The sequence below is a fragment of the Ictalurus punctatus genome, chromosome 21, assembly GCF_001660625.3.
Source record: "Ictalurus punctatus breed USDA103 chromosome 21, Coco_2.0, whole genome shotgun sequence".
NCBI classification, from domain to species: Eukaryota; Metazoa; Chordata; class Actinopteri; order Siluriformes; family Ictaluridae; genus Ictalurus; species Ictalurus punctatus.
The window spans coordinates 1,282,130-1,304,575 of NC_030436.2; the positions used below are offsets into that span (position 1 = coordinate 1,282,130).

General features: G+C 39.8%; 1 protein-coding gene and 1 long non-coding RNA gene across 2 annotated transcripts; one reads left to right on the top strand and one right to left on the bottom strand.

Annotated features, from left to right (window-relative positions):
• Positions 1 to 8,071: 8,071 nt before the first annotated feature.
• On the bottom strand, positions 8,072 to 10,895 carry LOC108255215 (uncharacterized). The gene is made up of 3 exons (XR_001810050.3): positions 10,419 to 10,895; positions 8,691 to 8,833; positions 8,072 to 8,407 (listed from the first exon to the last, which is right to left on the bottom strand). It is a non-coding gene; the product is annotated as an uncharacterized LOC108255215 (long non-coding RNA).
• Positions 10,896 to 10,984: 89 nt separating this feature from the next.
• dynlrb1 (dynein, light chain, roadblock-type 1) lies at positions 10,985 to 21,384 on the top strand. Its single transcript, XM_017450987.3, has 4 exons — positions 10,985 to 11,140; positions 11,875 to 11,950; positions 13,376 to 13,543; positions 20,972 to 21,384. Exons 1-4 carry the CDS (start codon positions 11,138 to 11,140, stop codon positions 21,013 to 21,015), a joined length of 291 nt encoding a protein of 96 aa, XP_017306476.1. The 5' UTR covers positions 10,985 to 11,137; the 3' UTR covers positions 21,016 to 21,384.
• The last annotated feature ends 1,062 nt before the right edge of the window (positions 21,385 to 22,446 follow it).

Consider the following 22,446-nt stretch of genomic DNA (forward strand, 5'->3'; position numbering starts at 1 on the left):
AACTTATTCGTTTATTTATTTATTTTTTACAGTGTGGGCCTCCTACGGGGGAAGTAAAATTAGCCTCATTCTGAGTGGATACGATGTAACAATGGAGGAGGAAATTCTGGAGGAAGTGAACAATAGCAGGATTTGAAGATAGATTTATCAGTTTTCGCAGTTAAATCCACTGCTAAATGGGCCAGCTGATGACGAAAATATTGCCATCCAGCCTTGAGAAATAGAGCAGACAGGTGGCTATGAGAAAGAGAGAGAGAATGAGAGAGAGAGAGAGAGAGAAGAGAACAGATAAAGAACACAGTATAAAGTATAACAGAAGTACAAGAATCTCACACACACAAGCAAACTAACTTGTACAAACATACAACATAAACAGAATATAACGGGAGTCTCCAGAAAGGAAAACATGGGGGGAAAAGAGAAAGGGTGCCTCCGCAGACTATATAAAGAGGGAAGAGAGCTGAATTAGATCAGATCATTCTGGGACGTCTCAATGAATTGATCTCATGTCCGGTGCTTTTATTGGACAATAAACATGATTTTTGCTTCTCTCATCCACCGTGTTCTTGACTATTATTCTGTCAAGACTTTTTGCTGAGTTGAACAGAGAAAGTGACCATGCACCCAGTGTTGCTGAAACGCGACACACCTTAGGCTCTGCAAAGAACCTTCTTCCTGTCAAGAACCATTTATCATTGAATATGGTTCTGTTATATGTTCTTTGGAGATTAAAGAGATGCTTTATGGTTCATTATAGGTTCTTCAGAGAAGTGTGTTGGTTCTTCAAGGTATCATCCCTTAACAGGTTAAAGTGAACCCTATAAGGTTCTTTGTGGGACTGAAAAAGGTTCCCCTGGCATCACTCATAAGAACCTTGCTTCTTCTAGTAATTAAGTTAGACTAAGTGTTTTTTTTTTTAGAGAACGTATGATAACATGTTTCTATGTGGCACTGCTGTGAAGAACCATGTCTGGGTTCTTTAAAGCACCAGTAAATAGATGGTGTATAGATTCTCTAAAGAACTTGATAGTAAAAGGTTCTTTGTGCAACTTAATAGGGTTCTCCTATGGCAATAGGCTGAAAAACCCTTTATGGTTCTAATTGAACCTTTATTTTTAAGCGCGCACACATTGGGAACCTGGGACCCTGGATACGTAAAGAATTTACGGAATTTCGCTTCAAATTTGAAATGCAATTAGACAGACAAACTAAAAAATATTTTATATTTTTATTTCAATAAAAAGAGAACAGAGTATCTTTTATTTTTATGATAACTTCATTTAGATAAATAGTACACATTTTTATCGTCTTTTTTAATAGTAAAATGGTAAATGGTTATATTTTACACAAGTGAAAGTTAAACAAATAGATACCAAGAAAAAATCTACTCATTAATGTTACTTGTAATGATATTGTCATAATTTGAGTAAATTTACTGGATAATATTTTGAGCTAATCATTTAGAAGCTCTAATGGTCAACCGTGTTGATCAATGAACATATTAAATATAACAAAATCGGAAAGAGACCCAGTGACATATTTTAGTATAGTAATAAAGTGTCAGTTTCCAAGATTTCCTGTCAACTTACTGAATTTATTACACTAAAGTATCAAGACAGGTCACAAATCCAAGCATCTCGCGTGAAGAGATAGACCTAGATTCGTACATGCACGCTAACAAGTACATATAATTTACCAGGAGAACATATACGGTACTGTGCAAGAGTTTTAGGCACATGCAAAGAAATGCTGTTTAAATGTTTCTACAGTAAACAGTAGTGAATGAAACAAAGTCAATATTTGGTGTGACAATAAATAAATAAAAATAGTAGTCTCCGGTACAATTAGTGCAGTTTTATAAGGAAATGCTGCACTTGCTTCTGATATTTGCAGCAAAAATCCAGCAGCCTTCATTCTGTATTTTTTTTTGGTCTGAATAGTGTCTCTTACACACATACAAACATTTTAGCATTAGATTTTGTGCTCGAAAACTAATGTTCGAGAATCTGAAATGTTTTTTGTACTGACTTGATAATCCATCCATCCATCCATCTTCTACCACTTACTCCTTCTTCAGGGTCGCGGGGGAACCTGGAGACTATCCCAGCGAGCATCGGGCACAAGGCGGGGTACACCCTGGACAGGGTGCCAATCCATCACAGGGCACAGTCCAGTGTACCTGATCTGTACACCATCCGGATGACTAAAACCCCATCATCTCCGGATGACTAAAGCCTCATCATTCCTGGCACATCCTGTTAGTTTGGTTGCGGATATCTAACTGACATGTGGTTAATTGTATATCATTTGAGAGCAATTCAGAGTGCAATTACAAGTCATTAGTCCTGCTTTTAAGCGTGAGCAAACGAGTTTCTTATTTTCTTCTGTAAGATCTCGTAAGGGTGTTAGTAGCAGATGAAGACGTTTAATTTGAGGTAGGTGAAGTCATTGATTTCTACCAAGTTCTAGCTCAATAAGGAAAGAATTTTGGGTGGTCAACAGGACAGTACAGTGTCCCTTGTGTCTTGGGGACATAGAATACAGAATGCCACTTTTATCTTCTAATATTTCGTTTCTATTTGGACACTTTTGTTTGCACCAAGATTATAATGCCAGTTGTTGTTGTCTTTGAGTTTTTGGTTGCTCAGGGTATATCAAGTTGAGTGCTCAGAAAAATGTGAATCCATCCATCTTCTATACCGCTTATCCTTCTTCAGGGTCACGGGGAACCTGGAGCCTATCCCAGGGAGCATTGGGCACAAGGCGGGGTACACCCTGGACAGGGTGCCAATCCATCAGAGGGCACAATCACATACACACTACCATGCATGTCTTTGGACTGGAGGAGGAAACCAGAGTACCCGGAGTAAACCCCCGCAGCACGGGGAGAACATACAAACTCCACACACACACAGGGCCACGGTGGGAATCGGACCCCTGACCCTGGAGGTGTGAGGCGAACAGGCTAACCACTAATCCACCGTGCGCCCGACTTGATAATCTAGAAGTCGTAAAATAAAAAATCAATAACACAGTTTGTACTAAAAGTAATAGGGTTCCTAAAACATTACAGTGCTGTACATTACAGTGAAATTGTTTTCATCACAGTGAAATTGTTTTCTTTGCATGTCCCAGCTTGTTAGGAAGTTGGGGACAGAGCACAGGCATGATACAGTGCCTCTGGAGCAGACGGGGTTAAGGGGTTAAAGTTAAAAACTGCATATTTATCTGACATACTGTGTATATATTTAAAAGGAAAAACAAGCCTTAAACCATATCAACCTTGTTAACATTTAAATAAATAAATAAATAAATAAATAAACAAAAATGTACTGACATAAGCAAAAAGTGGGAGCTTCCTGCAAATGTCATTTCTCACATATACAAAATCAGGTGATTGTTCGCCCATCAGTGTAAATGTCTCTTTATGTATAGAGACAAAAGAAAGTTATTACAGAATGATCACTCTGTATGTTCACCCATCTCTGTTTATAGAGATTCATCCATCTCTATTTATAAAGACAAAAGAATAATATACAAATGCGCTATAACCACTGTCAGTGTAGTGTAGTGTAGTGACTGTGTTTATTTGTGAAGATACTGATGAATGAAAACATGGTGCACCCCCAAACAAACTTCCAGCTTTAGCTTTATCCTTTCAACATGTTGTAGACGGCCCTGCCTCAGTGGAGTTCTCAACCTCCCGTTGCGTTGTATCTCCTATCTCACCTACTGAACAAATTACACCCAGAAACAAAACTGTAACTCTTGATGACTTCCCAAATATTACTAAAGTCTCCCTCAGAGGATGATCTGACATCTCATACTGCAAAAAGATCACGCAAGGACAAGAGAAAAGCAAGAAAGGAAAAAGCAGAAGAAAAGGCGGGACAACAACCACATGATCCTACACATGATCACTGACAACTACACATGAGCCTACACATGATCCTGCAATCTCTGAGTACCTAACAGATTGTTTTAGCTGCAATGGCTGATCGAGTTTGGAAGTGCCATAGAAATATTCAGAAACAGGTAAGAAAAGTCATAAGAGTACATAGAACTTTAAGAACTACAAAGTATGTAGAAAATATTGCTGTTAATAAAGCAAACAACACCCCAGTCTGCTTACTGAGTGAAAAACCCCTTCCTGACCCACATTAACATGATCTAAATCAAGCTCTGGCATACATGTCAACTGAATGAATACAAAGAGTTAGAATAACAAGATTCTGAGAAAACTTGCTTTCTTATATGCTATAGCTTGACCTACAGCTGATTAAATCTCACTAAGGCATTATGAAACAGGTGGACTCAACAGGATATTGTGGGTTACCGTAACATCCTGTGCTCAGTGACGGAAAAACACACATATGATTATAGAAATGCTTTTCTGTTCTGAAGGACAGCTCATAACCTGTCAATATTTAACTTGTTGCTAAGGAGACCAATGATTCTGACTTTAAGGATCCGATGTGCCTTGGCAGTATTATATTTTGTATGTGAAACTGTTTGTTCTTTGCCAAGATTTTCATGGTGAAGTGATAATTACATGATAATTACTGTATTGCCAACTGTTATCGTGCTCGAAACTATTCTGCAATAAACCAAATCCACTTAGGTGGAGATTTGTAAACTTTAGAAGTGACTGCTGAGTCCTATTTTTCTATGATAGACTAAAACTAGAGTTTATTATTTTCTTCATCAATTTGGACCAAAGAGTAAGCCTGAGGCGTAAGGCCGCTCCTGCCCCGGAGGCTCGGACCTCGACATGAGTAAGTAACAAAGCTTCTCATTATGATGTAGACTTGAACAGGGTTTATATTGTACAGCAGGGAGCTAGTATGTTCTTTCCCAGATAGAAAGCTCACCTTGAGTAAGTATTTTTAGATCATAGATGGATCATAGAGAAGCCTGTACAATCGTACCTTTCGGCAAGAGTCGCCTCGAAGTCATTCATTTCCAGATGCGGTGTCGTGTGGCAAGTTACAAAACATGGCATGCAGACCACGACGAGAAATGAGGCCTTGTGCACACAACGCGCTCGACCGCCCACTCCGCGATGATGTTATTTTTGCTGTCATTTTTGCTCAGCTTAAAGCTGTCTAGTATTAGTGTTTCTGTAGGGTGTCACAAATTTTTTCGATTTTCAAAGTGTGCCATGACTGAAAAAAGGTTGGGGCGTAGACCACCCCGCTGCAGCACACACATCCTGTAAGGGTACCCCTTTGGACAAAACCTTTGAGGAGGCGACACCCCAAGTGGAATGAGCACTTATGCCCAGAGGTGTAGCGAGACCACACGCCTCATAAGCTATAGAGATTGTTTCCACTATCCAATTAGAGATGTGCTGCTTTGACACAGCATCATCTCTTCTGTCGCCGCTGCAGCTGCTCAGACTTATGCCACTGGCCAGAGCGGTGGACATAAGTACAGAGAGCCCTTACTGGATACAGTAGGTGCGATTTCTCTTGTTCCAGTGTGAGAAACAGAGGAGGGAAGAAAGCCTGCAACACTACTGGCTGGGCAGCAGACGTAGGCATTTAGGAATATAATCTGGCCTAGGATATAAGAAGGCCTTGGCTAATCCACGGGCAAAGTCAAGGCAGGAAGGGGCAACAGAGAGAGCTTGTAGATCTCCTACTCTCTTGAGAGATGCCAGGGCCAGCAGAAGAGCTACCTTTACAATGAGAAGCTTCTCTGAGGCTGACTGTAAGGGCTCATATGGGGCAGCTGACAGACCTTCCAGGACCAGAGAAAGGTCCCAGGAAGGTATGCATGGTTCTACAGATGGGCCTCAGCCACCTGACACCACGCATATACCTCGAAGTTAGAGGATGTTGCATCACAGTGGCTCCATCAATAGGGGCATGGCTGGCCCAAATGGTGTCCACGTAGACCCTGATGTAGAAGTAGCCAACCCTGCTGAGAAACAACCTTGCAAGAACTCCAGGACTGTTGCTATTGCGCAGTTCACTGGGTGTAGATGATGTTCCTCACACCACGAGACAAAAAGTCACCACTTGAGCACATACAATTTCCTTGTGGATGGTGCTCTAGTATTCAACATAGTCTCCACAATCTCAGTTGTTAGACCAGAATCTATGCTCTGGTGCCCCTCAGGGGCCATACCACAGTTTCTATAGTTCCGGCCGAGGGTGATAAATCAGCCCTCTGGCTTGAGACAGTAGATCCCTGCGGATGGGAATCTCCCAAGGAGTGCTGTCCAGCAGGGGTATCATCTCTGAGGACCATATTCAAGCTGGCCAATAAGGTGCTACTAGCAACAGAAGTAGACAGTCTACTCAGCCTACTCTCTCTAGAACTTGTGGGAGCAGAGCCCCATGGGAGCATGATCCTCAGGACCTGAGTCAGCTAGCTGCCTCGGCAGTGACCGGCCCTGATCTGCGAGGCTCTGAAACCCAACTCCCTTTGGCTAAGAAGAGAGCAAGTCGCGAGTGGAGCTGCTTAATTGTAAGGCGTTCACAATGCACACAGTCAGACCTCTCGAGGGCAGAAAGTGGTCTCCCCCGACCCCCCCGAATGATGAGACGGGAGCAAAACATAACACACTTCCTGAATTCTCTCTCACTCTTTCCTCTTTCTCTCTTTTTATTTAAAGGGACAGAAGATTAAAGCTTCACTTCTCCCACCAAGAAATTGTTTAAAGAAATTTGCTTCCTATCTGAGCCAATGTATTTAGGACTAAAAATAAAAGCTTCTTCATTGAAAGCTCCCCTACCCCAATTCTCTAACCCCTCTAAAATCTGAAACAATCCTCTTAACCTCTCTATAGGAGGTTTGTACAGGGACCTCCAGCAGCCTTTAAGAGACGAGTCTGAACAGATCTGACCACTTTGTAGCCTTACAATCTTACAGTCTGGTGGAATGAGATACCTTGATACCTTCACACAAATACTGTATGATGCCTTTTTCTAAACATTTCCAAAGCCCTTCAACTCCAGAATTCTGAAGCTCAGGAGAGAACTTTCCTCTGGCTCCTCATCAGAGAGAGGGAGAGAAGACAGAGAGCAGGACTCAAGAGACTCTCTCCTAGACTGACAAAAATGAAACAGCATCATTCCCTCCCTTTTTGGACTCAATAGCATTGCTGGGATGTGAACTAGTTTCTATTTACTTTTGCATCACAAACAGTTTTTGTTTATCATTTTTGATTGTTTATCATTTCTGGTGTCCATATGCACATGGATAAGACAGTGCTTATGGGATAAAACATTCCCAAGAAGTGGATAGGTATTTTCCTGTTCATGATTTCCTCTAACTAATGATTCTTATTTGCCACAAAAGCAGCATATAGCATGAAAAAGCTTGAAGTGAATGCTTTGTAAAATTTTTGGTTTTGTACTGCCTGGATGAAAGCAAAAAAAAACAAACAGTGAAAAATATCCATCCATCCATCCATCCATCCATCCATCCATCCATCCATCCATCCATCCATTCATCTTCTATACTGCTTATCCTTTTCAGGGTCACAGAGAAACCTGGAGCCTATCCCAGGGAGCATCGGACACAAGGCGGGATACACCCTGGACAGGGTGCCAATACATTGCAGTGCACTGTGAAAAATGTGGTCAATAAAATTAATGATCAGAAAAAAAAAATGAGAATATGGCTGCATGTATGAGACAAGTCAAATAAACACCAAATCAGCACAGAGATACATGAATGTAACAAGATCAGAGCTTATTTTCCTTTTCTCAATTAGCCTGCTCTATATGCATATTGTATATAATAACCAGGCCCAGGACAAGAGCTAGGTTTTGTCTAAATTAGTTAGATCAAATCATGATCATGGGCCAGTTCTGTGTTATTGCCTGGTAGAAATTGACATCGACTTTTACCATTACTAGCAAATTAGCACATTTATCTGTGTCTCAATGCACTTTGACTCTTTAGTCTGTGAAGTGAAAATGTTTGTACTCTGCTATGTCAGACCAAGCAAAAAAACAAACAAAGTCAGTCGAGATAAGTCCATAAAAACTGTGCTGCGTCATTAGGATGATGAAGAGAGTCCGGGAAAACCAGACACTGAATGTGTGGGAGTCAGAAAAACTTTACATTCAAATTTTATTTCCTGAAAGGAACATGGTGTAACTTGCCAAAATCTACATTTCACAGCTTTCTTGGCTTTGTAAAATGTCTTTGGGTTTACAGCTTCCCAATAGGAGTGGAAAAGGAAAACACTGCAGATCATAAGTAGGAAGGAATTTTGCAGAAACTAGATGGCTTTGTCAGCTGCTGAGATCAGCTTGTTTCCAGTGAAGGTGAAGTTCTGGGCACTTCCTCCTCCCTTCATATGTAAACGGTCTATATATGGCAGTCCAAGTTTCGATATGGAAGCGTTGAGTGGATTGAGTTGGTCCTGCTGATGATGATCTGAGGAAAACTGAGGGGAACCAGAATCGGTTTATTTGATAGACAGGGGCTACAGCTGACATTTAAATGAAGCCCCAGTGACTCTGTGTATGTGTGTGTGTGTGTGTGTGTGTGTGTGTGTGTGTGTGTGCATGTGTGTGTGTGTGCGTGTGTTGAGAAATTACTGTGAAATGATATAATATAATGATATAATGTGTTGCAATCTTACTCAGAAGTGGAAGTATCTAGCCAAAATGTGAAGTGTGAGTAACAGTTGTTTCAAAATGTATTCAAGCATGAAAATGTAAATTTACCTCAACATGCTTTGTACAATATTGTACTGGAGTAGGGACAGTGGCGTTCACCCGCAACTTCCATGCTGCAGTCTGGTGACTTATCCATATTCAGATATACATGACTATCTACAGTACAGTGTTACACTGTTTAGCACGAGCAGCTCACAGCAGATGATGAAGAGAAGAAAAGATTTGTAAGATGTACTTTAAAGGTCTAAATAAAATTGCAAGTAAACAATACATGTATTTTTCCCTTGGAAATTATGTAATTGGAAAAGTAATTTCAGTAATACTCAAGTAAAGTATAAAGACCCTATAGTAATAGTACAATTACTCAAATATTCCTTGCTTATCGGGTTTGGCATCAAAATGTAATGAGATTCATTCCTGGTGTGAAAATGAAGCACATCATTAAGTCATGCCACAATTTACATTTAAATCCATTTCCTGTGTTTTTCTGCTCTGTAAAGTCAGATGTAAAGTTACTGCACTTTCCACTAAAACCTTCTGTACGACTGTATTTAAAAAAGAATTGAGTTTTTTAGTCTCTTTCACTCACTTCAGTAGAATATTTAATGGTTTAATCTGTTAGGATTTGAGAATCTTCAGGTTACGATTTCTAAGAAGAGAGAAAATGAAAGTATACAAAAAGATTGTAAGATTTAAATGAAGTTGAGTTGACAAAAAAGTATATATTGCACAGAAAAATATATTTGCAGAGTAGTGTATTTCATATCCAGTTAACGTTAATATATATATATATATATATATATATATATATATATATATATATATATATATATATATATATATATATTTAAGTCTATATTATATATGACCAGTTTGATGTTCAGTGATGAAGTAGAAATGCTTGTGTTTGTGGAGAGTGAATGTGAGACTAACAGGAGGATTTTTACAGTTCAGTCAGTGTTAATATGAATTAATAACATTCAATAAGTTAATAATCTTACTTTAATCTTCAGAATTTAGTTCATGTGTTAATGTTAATTAGAGTAATGTGTTTTCTGTTGATGAGACCAGTTACTGTCAAACAACTTGCTGAAATGGAGAGAATAAAGTTTTTATTTGCATTTCTTTCAGAATTGTGGAATTAATTATTATTAATTTATAAGAAGGAATAAAAACCAGAACTATCGCTATCGGCCGATATCACCCTGAATAATCGGTTACCGGTATTGGCTGAGAAATTTTTTACAGTTAAAGGGTCATGAAACCTCCCTCTTTCAACTCAAGTCTACTTCTCAATGTTTTTGAATAATGCGCTTGAATGGGCATGGATGGCTGTACGAAGAAGGGAGGGGGAGTGGACGTGGCGGCCGAAAGGCAGGAGAGGAAGAGAGGGCAAGCCTTCTGAACACTCAGAAAAAAGATGGATAGAGATAAAGTTTGTAGACCAGACAGAGGACTTCTCTCCTCCTGAATCCCCAGGGCTAAATAGAGACACAATAGAAAGCAGTGCATGTCCTCTGTCCTATCTATTTAAACCATTAGCACCTGGTGTGACTATGGAGGAAAACATCAAATAAAACTGGAGGCAGCGCCTGCTCGGAGGCAGTGTTGGAATGCTATTTAGCTAATAGGCTCAAGCTTTTCAAAAAAGCCAAAGTATCTTCCCTTAAACGCGGACTCTTGTATATTTTTGCACGCTACGGCCTGCGGAGCTTTAATCGGTTTAATTAGCTCAACAGGTAAGTAAAACAGTCATGGTTAAAATTAGAAACATACCTCATTTAAAGGGTTAGAAAAGTCCTCGGGACTGAGTACCGTATCATTGTGTACACGCAAACTGCTTTCATGAGCAAGTCCGAAGTCCACCTTTCTCCAATTCTCATCGCTCTCCAGAATAAACACGCTCGAACTCTTACACCACTGAAACAAACACCTCCGACCCATCTTATCTACTACATCTGTAGGAAAGCACCACGTCCTGTCATGAGTAATTAAGAGACCGCATCTTCTCATAGGAAAAGAACACGCAGGCTCATGAATAATTATGAGACACCGACACGTCATCGAAGTACTATAGTACATTGCCACGTCACCGCCTGTGACTGAGATTTTAAACCAGGAAGACAAAAATAGCGGGAAAAAAAGCTCAAAATTAACCCGTTTTCTCCTACAATTAAAATGAACAGATGCTAAGATTGTCTTTTATGATGTGCGATACGAACACCTCAGTTAAAATCTCAGCAAATGTAGTTTAGTGTTTCGTGACGCTTTAAAGGGCTCCGTGCTTTTGAGAACCGCTGCTGTGAGTGATGTAACGTTTTTGTTTTTATTGCTGTAGTTCTCCTCCACGCCTGCAGGTGACGCTGAGAGGGGCGCAGCGAACTGGAATTCACATTCAACAACAAATCAGAGCACGGCTCGTCCAATGCTATGCTAGCGAGTTTGTTTGCCAGAAACTGTAGCTGGGATTCCTATAGGAACGCAAATAATTAACAATGGCAAGTACTTTATTACTTTATAACGGGACGATATTTCACCACGAATGTATGATTATGTGTTCTCCGGCTCTCAGAAAAACACTGACAGCTGCACCAAGCTAATATTCGCTAGCTCTACTAGCTTCTCTTTCCTGTTACAGGGCGTTGCCATACAATGGGATTCACTACTGCTAGCGTGTAGCTTGTTAGCAACCTTTGACAGCCGGTAACGTTCAAATTCACAATAATTGAATCTGCGTTGTTCAGAAATGACTGAATTGTGTCTTATTATCTAGCCTTAATCCGTTAGCTAGCTGTAATGAACTAGTTAGAGCTAGCTCGGTAGCTAACTGCTAATATGAACTGTTATTATTGACCTGACAGTGTTGCCAAAGCATGCCAGAGATTTCACACAAACAGAAATAAATAAATCCTCTGAATATAGTGAACCAGTACGTCTGCATTTCCCACGTTTTCTCATATTTACTGCATTATAAATCACACCGTCATCATTCTTTTTATGTCCCTGTCATTTTGACACAATAATACAGTAAAATATTTAGTGATCTGCCTTCTCGAGTATAATATCCTTACCACCATGCAGCTGTAACAGTGCCATTTCCCCAGCAGGGATTAATAAGAGTTTTTATTGATCATAAATATATATAGAGAGAGGTCTCTCTTGTGATTAATCACAGCTATATGTTTGGTCATTAGTCAGATATTTCAGTTGGCTGTTGTGTTTCTGTGTGAAGGCTGAAGTCGAGGAAACGCTGAAGAGAATCCAGAATCAGAAAGGAGTACAAGGCATCATCATCATCAACTCTGAGGGTAATCAGTGCACTCGGATAGTTTAACGATTTCCTCAAGATTCAGCTGACGTTCATCAGATGTTTTAATCTGTGTACCGAGCCGCACAATCAAACACCTGTGTATAAGCAGATTTTATACCTCAGCGCTGTCCAGTTCTCAAATCTGATTGGTCAGACGTTGGAGATGAAGTTTCTATCACTACAGCTCTGAGCGTAGTGATGACTGGAATATAAATCACACGGTTACGTTAGTGCTCTCGTTCTAATACGATCATGTTTCTGTAGTAAGCGCTCGTTCAGAGGGACTTATCAGATCATATCACGATACTGGAAGACGTTTCTATGATTCATGATGCATATCAAGATATATGATTTGGCTAACAAACTGTCTGCAGAACAGTAGTAAAATAAACAAAAATAAAACCCATTAAACTGACTTTGATGCCTATGAAGACAAAGAAGATTAAGGATTTTTTTTGTTTGTTTGTTTTGTTTTTTTAGAATAATGTCAAATCAGCGTCCATTCAGTACCATTTCGTTTGCAATTATTAAAAATGTTTTAAATACCACCATACCGATGATATCTCAGAAAAGTGTATTGCGTAATAAATTATGACAGTATTTGATAGTATATCGATATATCGCCCCGCACTACACTCTATGTAATCTAAGCCTAATGATAAATCGATTAAGAAATAGTCTTGTTATTTAACAAAGGAAAACACGTAAGGGTTGATCTGGTGGTGTTTTCGGTAAGGAGATGATTATATTGCATTTTTAGCGTTTTGTAACAGTCCGTGAGTTTTCCAACGTGGGGAAAGTCTTCAGGACAGAGGAGTTTAGGACTTTGCACTTTCTCAGGCGCAAAAAAAAAATCATGGATTTGCCTGACCTCAATCCTATTGAGAACGTGTGGAGCATCTGTAAAAGGAAGATCTATGAGGGCAGTATACCTCGAAACAGCAGCTCTGGGAGGTAATACTGGCATCCTCAGATGAAATACAGGCAGAAAATATACATGGACTTAGAATAATTAACCTTGAGGTTGTAACAGTAACTCCTCTATGCGCTGGGCTGCATCACAGCACTTGGTCATGGAATTTTTTTTCTACAATCACACACCCTCCCCTGTTTTATTTCTTACACACTCTAATCAATCAGTTGGAAGATTTTCTTTAGCTAGTGGAATGTGGAGTTAATCTATGACATGAAAACATCACATGATGAAGTCCAGCCAAATTTAAACAAAGCTGTGATTGTTGTCCTGCTTTTGCCTTCTGCTTCGTGGATGCCTCTCTGTGTTCTCAAGTTTCAAGTAGCTTTATTAGCATGGAAAAACCTTTTACATTGTAAAGCAATGGTAACATTAAATTACAGACACACACATTTACACACAATTTAAAAAAAGAAAAGTTTGATCTCTCTTGCTCTCTCCTTTCCGAAGGTATTCCTATTAAAACCACTCTGGATAACTCGAGTACAGTGCAGTATGCAGGCCTCCTCCACCAGCTGGTGATGAAAGCACGGAGTACAGTGAGGGACATTGACGCACAGAATGACCTCACTTTCCTCAGGGTCCGCTCCAAGAAGAATGAGATTATGATTGCTCCAGGTAACTAAAGCTTTTCCTTTCTGTCTCCTTGTATGTTGCAGTCTTTTGTCTGTGCTTGTATGGTACTGTATTGTTGCCATCGCCTAGTCATTTTGATCCTGATTAGTGAATTCAGTACGTGTTTAATAAGTGTTTTCAGTCATTTTTATTGAATGTCTCCATCATAAACTAGACCACTGTTTTCCAGACCTGTAATGCACATTAACATGTTCTTTACTCCTGACACACCTCACACAATTCAGTCACTAACAAGGACTTAAAGACATTTAAAGTGTATTCAGAAAATATTTTCCAGTTGTATGTGAGTCCAGGACCAACACTGGGAAAGGGTATTTTAATATGTAATCAGAACTACACGAGTGATTTCTCGCAACGTGCCGTGTCAAAACAATCTTTAGCGCAGATAGTGACTCCTTCATAATGAAATACATTTAGTTATTTCTGTGTCCCAGTTGAAATTGTTCCTTATCCTGTTAGTCTGCCTATAGATTAAGTTAATTAGAGTAGCATTAATTATTCCAGAAAAGTGTCCTTACCTTTTATAACTATACCAGGAGTCGTTTCATGCGCCTACATCATTTTAATGAGCAGTAAAGATGAAACAGAAATCAAATCAACAACAACAAAAAACCCCCCACAGAAATCCTGTCTCTTGATTGGGTCTGGCCACAGCACCTTGCGGAGATGTATCAACCCCAGTCACACGTCCAGGCCAGTGTTTTCACTGCAGTTGAAATTTGCACTTTTAAAACATTTCAACTGCTCAAATGTTACCTCGTTGTTTGCATAGTTACTGTAGCGATAGGATATTTAGTGCTGGTAGGATAATTTCACTTACTTTTCCTACACCTGCGTGAAGTTGGCAAAATAGTATCAATCCTTTGTGCTGGTTGCTGCCGTAAAAATTTCGTTTGTGCTACTTCGGTTTTTGAGATATTAAAAGAATATTTATAGGTTATTCTGAGGTTACTCAACCCCCCTACATGCTCCAAATTCACCCCAAATAGTCTAGTTTGTTTGTACTCCGTTTGTGCTGGCTTGTCCCGCTAAAAGTTTTATTTGTGCCGCCTCAGTTTTTTTTTTTTTTTTTTCAATATTAGACCTTGACCTATAGGTGCAAATTTCCTCGGTGTGAGAACACTTTTAGAGGAATGGCCAAAGACTTTGTCAAGACAAATCATCTCATCATTTCAGCAAACAATTCTCTTTACTTCCTTCACTGGTGTCTCACGATTGAACTTTTCCATTTATTTACAAGGAGAATCATCTGCTACACTTCACTGCCACCGCTAGGTGTTAGTGACTCTTCTGTTCACGCTGCTCTTGTGGAAATTAGTGTTAAGTTAGTCTAGGAAAAGTCGATATAGTTGCTAAATCAAAATTCTGGCCAGTGTAAGTACAATGTTTTAACACTGTCAGTTACAATATGATTACTTAGCTTCAATCATAATGGTACAACATTCAAGAGCGCTAAGATTGTCACGGTTTATTGAACAGTAAACTCATTGCTAATACTAGTATGGCTAATGGAGCTATGAAATGCTAAGTACAGCTGCACATGGTACCCATGTTAGTTTTTTGAATGCGTTGTGCATCTAGGGGTCAACATTACCATATTGGTCCTAATATAAGATATCCTTATATATTATTACTATATTATGTTTTCCTTGTAGTCGGGCAAATACAGTCATACATGAAAACAAGTTCATACTGTATATGACATTTTTTGTGTCAGGGTTATTTCAGTGGGTAATTATGTTTTGCTTATGCCAGATGCCCAAGAAAGCAACGGTCGACAGGGATTCAATTTTCACAGTCCTCTGTTCATCAAAAGAGGCCATAGTCCAAAATGGCAACATAGCTACTCCTAATCAGAGCATCTGGACAGAGCTTAGTGAGCAGCTAGAAAACAAGATCACTGCAAAGGCTCTGTATACTATTGTTAAATTGAAGAGACACAACATCTGGAATGCTTTAGGGTCTATTTATGAAAGTGATCATGAAACAAGTGGCAATAGTGATGACACTGATTTTGAGCCAGGGTCCCTTCCCCCCAGACCAAAAGATTGCTGGACATTTGATCTTCAAGTTCTATTTCAGAAATGGATTGAATTTCTGCCTGAAACAGTTCAATACAAAAACAAGTTCTCTAAAACACAAAAAAGGGTGTACACAATTTTGAAGCCTGGCATCTGGATGCATGTGATAAATCATCACATCGGGCAAGAAGTGAAACTCCCCTGCACATTTGCCTTTAAAAGGTCTGTCTATCAGCCACAGAGAAATTCTGAGAAATCCGAGGCAACTGTCAGGAGTGTAAAATGTGACCGAGAGCCTGAAATGAACAGCCCAATGGTGCTCAAGTTTTTCATTAAAAACGCTGATGACTCCCTGCACACTGGCTGTTCCAAGCATGCGATGTCTGGTAACTTGCGTTTGTAGATAGCCGAAGAACTGTGTGAGGGTAGAATGGAACCCCGTGTATGGAGGACATCAGAGGCAACAAAGCTGATGGATTTGAGCCTAGCCATCTGCCTAATTTGGCCACCCGGCGCAAAGCTAAGCAAGAGAGAAATGACTTAGAATTTGGTCGACAAGGATCCTATTTTGTCGCTACAGATGTTAAAATACAGTGTTACACAGCAGTGTGAGGTGTCACGGGGGTAGCATACAAGACATTGTACTGGACAAGTTTTCATGTCACCACTTTCAGTACCATTTACCGTTTATTTCAAATAAAGTCCACAAACTGAGTGTTACAAATATAAATTCAGACTAAAACTTTACACAACTGTTTGTCCAAAACAGAAAAGAACCCGCACACACGTTTCCATTTCCGCCTCCATTATGGAGAACACAAACTGGAACTCGACTTGCGTGTGAATTGGATTAAAGTTAGAAAGGCTTGCGCAGCATCGGCCTCGCTCTCACTTCCCGCTGACAGCCATGACCGCTATGAGTCTAGACGACTGAAGATGGCCCCCAGACACACACACACCAGAATATATATTATTCATTTATTTTATTTTATATATATATAATATATAATTTATTTTATAGTATTTATGCATTAATTTTTATGGATGCACAAAAAGCACCGAATTAAACTCCAGTCGTAAATGAATAATAAAATCTCACTTTCACTGCACCGTGTGGTTTCTGTTCCTCGTCGTCTTTAGACGTTATTTATCTCGTGTTTACTTTTGATCATAATGTTTTAATGAGACATTACAGATCTTACTCGCGCTACACTCTGGATCAGCGCGTCTACACTGCGCGTGAGGAGCACCGCGGCCTCGTTACCAACACGTCACTTCCGTTATAATAAAGAACAGACTTTACACTGCAAGCGCGCAAATACAGAATATAATGACAATAAACTTCAATGAAACTAAAGCTTTTAAGCAGCTTCACCAGTTCCCCCTGCCCCGTACACACAGTGGAGCATTTTGGATAGAAACGTATATATGTTAAGTTTGTGGAGAGTGAGTGTGAGACTAGCAGGGAGGTTTTTTAGAATTCAGTCAGTGTTAATATGAATTAATAACATTCAATAAGTTAATAATCTTACTTTAATCTTCAGAATTGAGTTCATGTTCATTAGAGTAATGTGTTTTGTGTTTATGAGACCAGTTACTGTCAAACATCTTGCTGAAATGGAGAGAATAAAGTTTTTATTTGCATTTCTTTCAGAATTCTTTTAAATTAATTATTTTTCATTTAGAAGAAGGCATAAAAGGAAGAACTATGGGTATCGGCTGAGAAATTTAGTATTGTGCATCTCATATTATGCACGCACGCGGCCTATGTATGTATAAACACAGTGCGTGTATTTATTTATGACGTCATGTTAACATTAGGACTGTTATTCACATAAAAACGTACAGTACCAAGTAAAAACACTTACCTCGGAGTTCGTGTTACATTTCACACATCCCGTGATCCGCTGTGTCCCTTACAAGTTGAAAACGCACAGTGGAAAAGTAACAATTAAGTGAATGCGACTGTTTAATGTGATTTGGTTTGCTGTTGGTCTTGTCAAAAAAACAAAATGAAACACTCACAAAAACGTAACTTTTAGCAGCACAATCGGTCGAGTCTGTTAAGGGTGAATTCGGAGCATGTGGCAGGGGGGGGTCCCCCTATATTTATAGGCGGACCTATAAATATTCTTATAATATCTCAAAAATTTTACGGCACAAACCAGCACAAACGATTGAGACTGTTTTGCCGACGTTTTGCGCTGGTTGGGGGGCAACTTCACACAGGTTTTACACCTATTTGTTCTTAAACTCGTGGAACAGCGTTTCCCACTGTGTATGATCCAAAAACATGGTGTTTAACTTGTATTTACACTCCTGTAAAATTGACCAACATTGGAATGAATAGTTTTAGCCCACACTATACTTGTGGTATCTTATACTTGCATGTTCTGCTTCTTAAACATCCTGATGATGGAAGTAACAGTGTAGGAGCTCATTTTGAGCTGGCCTTGCTGCTCAGCCTCTCTCATATTTAATCCATGATCGACCAGATGGTCAACCTAAGTAGCCTGGGTCTCATCTGACGCTCGTCCTTCTTCTTCCTTTCACTTATCATTCACTCACTCCACATCCTCTAGCTCTTGACATGATATTGGCTTCCACTGTTGCCCATGACAGGTGTGCATTGCTGTGACCAGTTTTGTAGTCCTCATGCTGTAATTTTTCTAAGTGAACATGCTCTGTTGTTTGCCTGCTGGTTCTTTGTAAATGAGCACAGGACATATTTGTTGTACTCTATTCAAGTTACTGTAGAGGTATTGTTAGCAAATGTATTGTTTTCCTTCAGAGATATAACACAAACTCCGCAAGTGAAGGAACCATACGTTGTTGCCTTCACAAATAAAATATTTAATGGATATTTTGAAGTAATTCTTTCAACACCCATGAAGGGACTTCTTCAGATTCGTCTTCATTTTTACCTGGTGTCCATATTTTCAACCCGATATCCATATCACAAATCGAAAATTGTATGATGTGTGCTGGTTTTTTATGGAATGTATTGAAATTGCTCACATGTACAACAAATACTTATAAATACACGCTAAAGTGGTTATTGAAGATGTATTAAGGAATGTAGGTGGTGTGGGTGTTGTGTAAGCAAGTCCGAGCTCTTGTCATTGGTGGTGTTCGGGTTGAGGGCCGAATGACCTGTGGGAAGAAGCTGCAGCAGAGAGGAGTCCATTGTTCAGATGGCTGAGGCCTTTCATTATCTTCCTGGCCTTGATCCAGCACCGCTTGCTGTAAATCAGGTCAGGGAGCTCAGTGTGGATGGTGTGCTCAACTGATCGCACCACCCTCTGGAGAGCCTCCTATCCTGCTTGCTGCTGTTCCCAAACCAGGCTGTTATGCTTCCCGTCAGGGTGTTCTAGATGATGCAGGTTTGAAACATCTTTAGCTCTTAAGCGTGTAAGGTGGTAAAGACACTGCCGGACCTTCTTCACCAGGGTGTTGATGTGACAGGACCATGACAGATCTTCATCTTGCTTTATGTGACTGTAGTACCAAGGTACTGAAAACTGTCCATTCTTTCCACTGGGGTCCTGTTTAACATCTGGGGCTGGTAGCTCCTCTCCTGCTTCGTGCTTAAGTCCACTGTCAGGTCCTTTTTTTTGCTGACGTCCAGGAGGAGGCACCAGTTCTCCAGGCTTTTAATCTCCTCCAGGTAGGCGTTCTCGTTGTTATGAGCTCAGGTCCACAACTACAGTGTCGTCTTAACAATGGTGGTAGAGTTGGAAGTGGCCACACAGTCATAAGTGTACAATGAGTACAGCAGCGAGCTCAGACCCTTGGGGGGCTCCAGTGCTGAGCATGTGGGAGGATCAGACATGTCTGCAACCCATGTGGTGTGCCTGTGAGGACGTTGGAGATCCACTGACCAGGTCCCAGGTCCTCCAACTTGCTGGTGAGTTTGGAGGGAATTAATGTTAACTGCTGAACTGTAGGCAACAAACTGCAGTGTCCAGATAGCTCAGGGCCACAGGTAGGACGTGTGTGATGTGAGTAGAGCAGTTACGATGGCATGTGAACTGTAATAGGTCCAGGGTGTCAGGTGATGAAGTCTCTGATTAGCCTTTCAAAGCACTTCATCAAAACTGAGCACAGTATAAGTTATTCTATTCTATTATTATATAAGGATGCACGGTGGCTTAGTGGTTAGCACAGTCACCTCACACCTCCAGGGTTGGAGGTTCAATTCTTGCCCCGGCCCTGTGTGCGCGGTGCGGCGTTTGCGTGTTCTCCCTGTACTGCAGGGGTTTCCTACGGGTTCCCCGCTTTCTTTCCCCAGTCCCTATTATTTTGTTTTAAGATCTTTTTTTTTTTTTTTTTCTCCATTTAGTGCCCTTCAGATGGTAATTAAGATTACCGTGAGACCTGTCACCCAGAAGACAAAATACTAACAGTTTACACCGATCATCCTGTTCAAAAGTTTACACCCCCCTGGCTCTTAATATGTTACCTTCTTGAGCATCAGTGAGCGTGTGCACCTTATGTAATAGTCGTGTACGAGTCCCTCAGTCGTCCTCTGTGTGAAAAGATGGATCTCAACATCACATAGCCGCTGTTGGAAAGGGCTCAAATATACAGAAGATGCTGGAAAAGCAAAGAATGTGCAGGACCTGGAGGATTTTTCTGAAGAACAGTGGCCAGTTTAACTGCTCAGGACAAACAAGGGACTCATGAACAGCTCTCACAAAACATAAACACAGTCACTGATCATCCAGGTGACAGCACACAGTATTAATAATCAAGGGTGTGTAAACTTTTTCACGGGGTAATATTTATAAATTCAGCTATTATCTTGTCTTGTGGACTATCTGTTATGTGAAATAGATTATTCAGAACAGAACTAAATAAAAAAGAACATGGGATTTTCATGATCCGTCTTATTGTGTTAACAGTATAAAGATTTAGCAGATTCTGTAAGGGGCATGCAAACTTTTGGGCACAACTGTAAATATCCGTTCATGTTTTGAGAGTGAAAATGTTCACATCTTTATCACATTTTATCTTCATACACGTGTATATATCTTCAAGTATATCCCCGTGTTCTGTTCTCGCAGTAATTATGTGCAGGTGTTACAGTAGAAGTCGGTGTAGCTCAGTATTCCTGCTGTCACTAACCAATTCCAGAAAAAACTAGGATTAGATTAAAACTAAAATCTACTACAATTTATTTTTATTTTTTTTGTGCATAACAACGACAGAAATGAAAACCAAAGATGAAGGCCCAGTAACATACTGCGGTCAGGAAACCAATTGGGAGGTGTCCAGTAGGTTGTTGCATCAAAGCCAATTTAAGTGCAGCTCACTCACCAGTTTGTTTACAGGAAAACATCTCGCACTTATCTCACACTAACACGTTTCCTTTCTTCTCTCTCCACAGATAAAGATTATTTCCTGATCGTCATTCAGAACCCCATGGAGTGAAAATGGTATTTTCTGTATAGCTTTTTATTTAAACATCTTTTTATTTTTCTGCGGAATAATGAGTTTTGTTTATGTCGTAGTTCCATAAGTGTACAGATAATGTCCTACAATCCGACACTAATGGGCAGTATGGTCTCTGTCTAACATTATATGTAAGGTGCATTGATGTTCTGCTGTTCCTTCCAGTATATCATTCCAGTATTTTTTTTCCCCCCATAAACTGTTTAAACCATTTAATTTATTGTTCTTTTATTTGCTTTTTATGCCAATGCTCAAACAATTTCTCGCCATGAAGATAAAACAGGAGCTACATGTAGAAGGTTTCTCTATATGTCATAAGCAACAATAAAACGCCGTGTGTAAACAGTGTTTAAGATGAAGTGTGTGTGATGTGTTGTATTGGTATATTGTTGTATGAGTTGAGTCTCGAGTTGTAAGTTCCTAAGCAGCTAGAGTTGAAGTGTGAATCAGCTCCTGGATTATGGCTGGGAGAATGAAATGCACTAAAAGGCTCTAGTTTGTGTAAAGTTATGTAATATGGAAGAAATAATTATTTACATGTCATGGGAATTTTGACTTGCAGACTACATCAGTGGTATGTTTTGTAAAACTGCGTTTAAACAAACTTCAGTATAATGAAACATGACGAGGTGTGCTGTTTTAGGCGAATACTCTATGACTGGTTTGTGTGATGTGGCCCAGTGTATAGCGGCGTTACTGTAATCACCCCAAAGTTCAATATTTTCCTAAAGTCAAAAAACTTTAGAGACAGAGGGTTAGTAGATGTCAAAAAGTCATCAAACTTTATCGAAACGATAAAGTGAGACAGTCTGCAGAGAGTCTAAATTATGCAAACACACACAACCCTTTTTATTCCTTTCTCCACAGCGACCTCATCTTAGGTGGAATTTTGCCATTTCTCATTAAAACAGACCGATCTTCTTCGCCACAGTTAATTATTCATGTCTATATGTTATCTTAAATTTGTGGAGCATGCACAGTTAGTTGTTTTCTTAAAAAGGTTTTATGAGGACAAGGATTCTTTAAAAAAAACAAAAAAACAAAAAAGGTTTCACTTGGTACGTAGAGTGTTTTTTTGTTTCTCTCTGAACAACACTCCCTTCTTATGTCTCAATGATCGTCTGTCTGCTTCTATCTGCCGTCCTGGCTGGTATCTACCTCCCTTCCTGAGGCCCTGTCCTAACTCGTTAATTGGTATCCAGCTTCAAGGTTGTTTACTTACTAAAGCAGTTTCAGCGAATATCTAATGCCAATGTATTGTTGTGCAGAAAGGGGCCAGGCTGATACCGAGAAACACTTACAGTACAGTAAGACACAGAATTCATCTAACTCAGTACACACTTAGAATATAACTTGATCAAAAAGTGTTCTACGATTTAGATTACACTTGTTAAACAATATTGATGATTA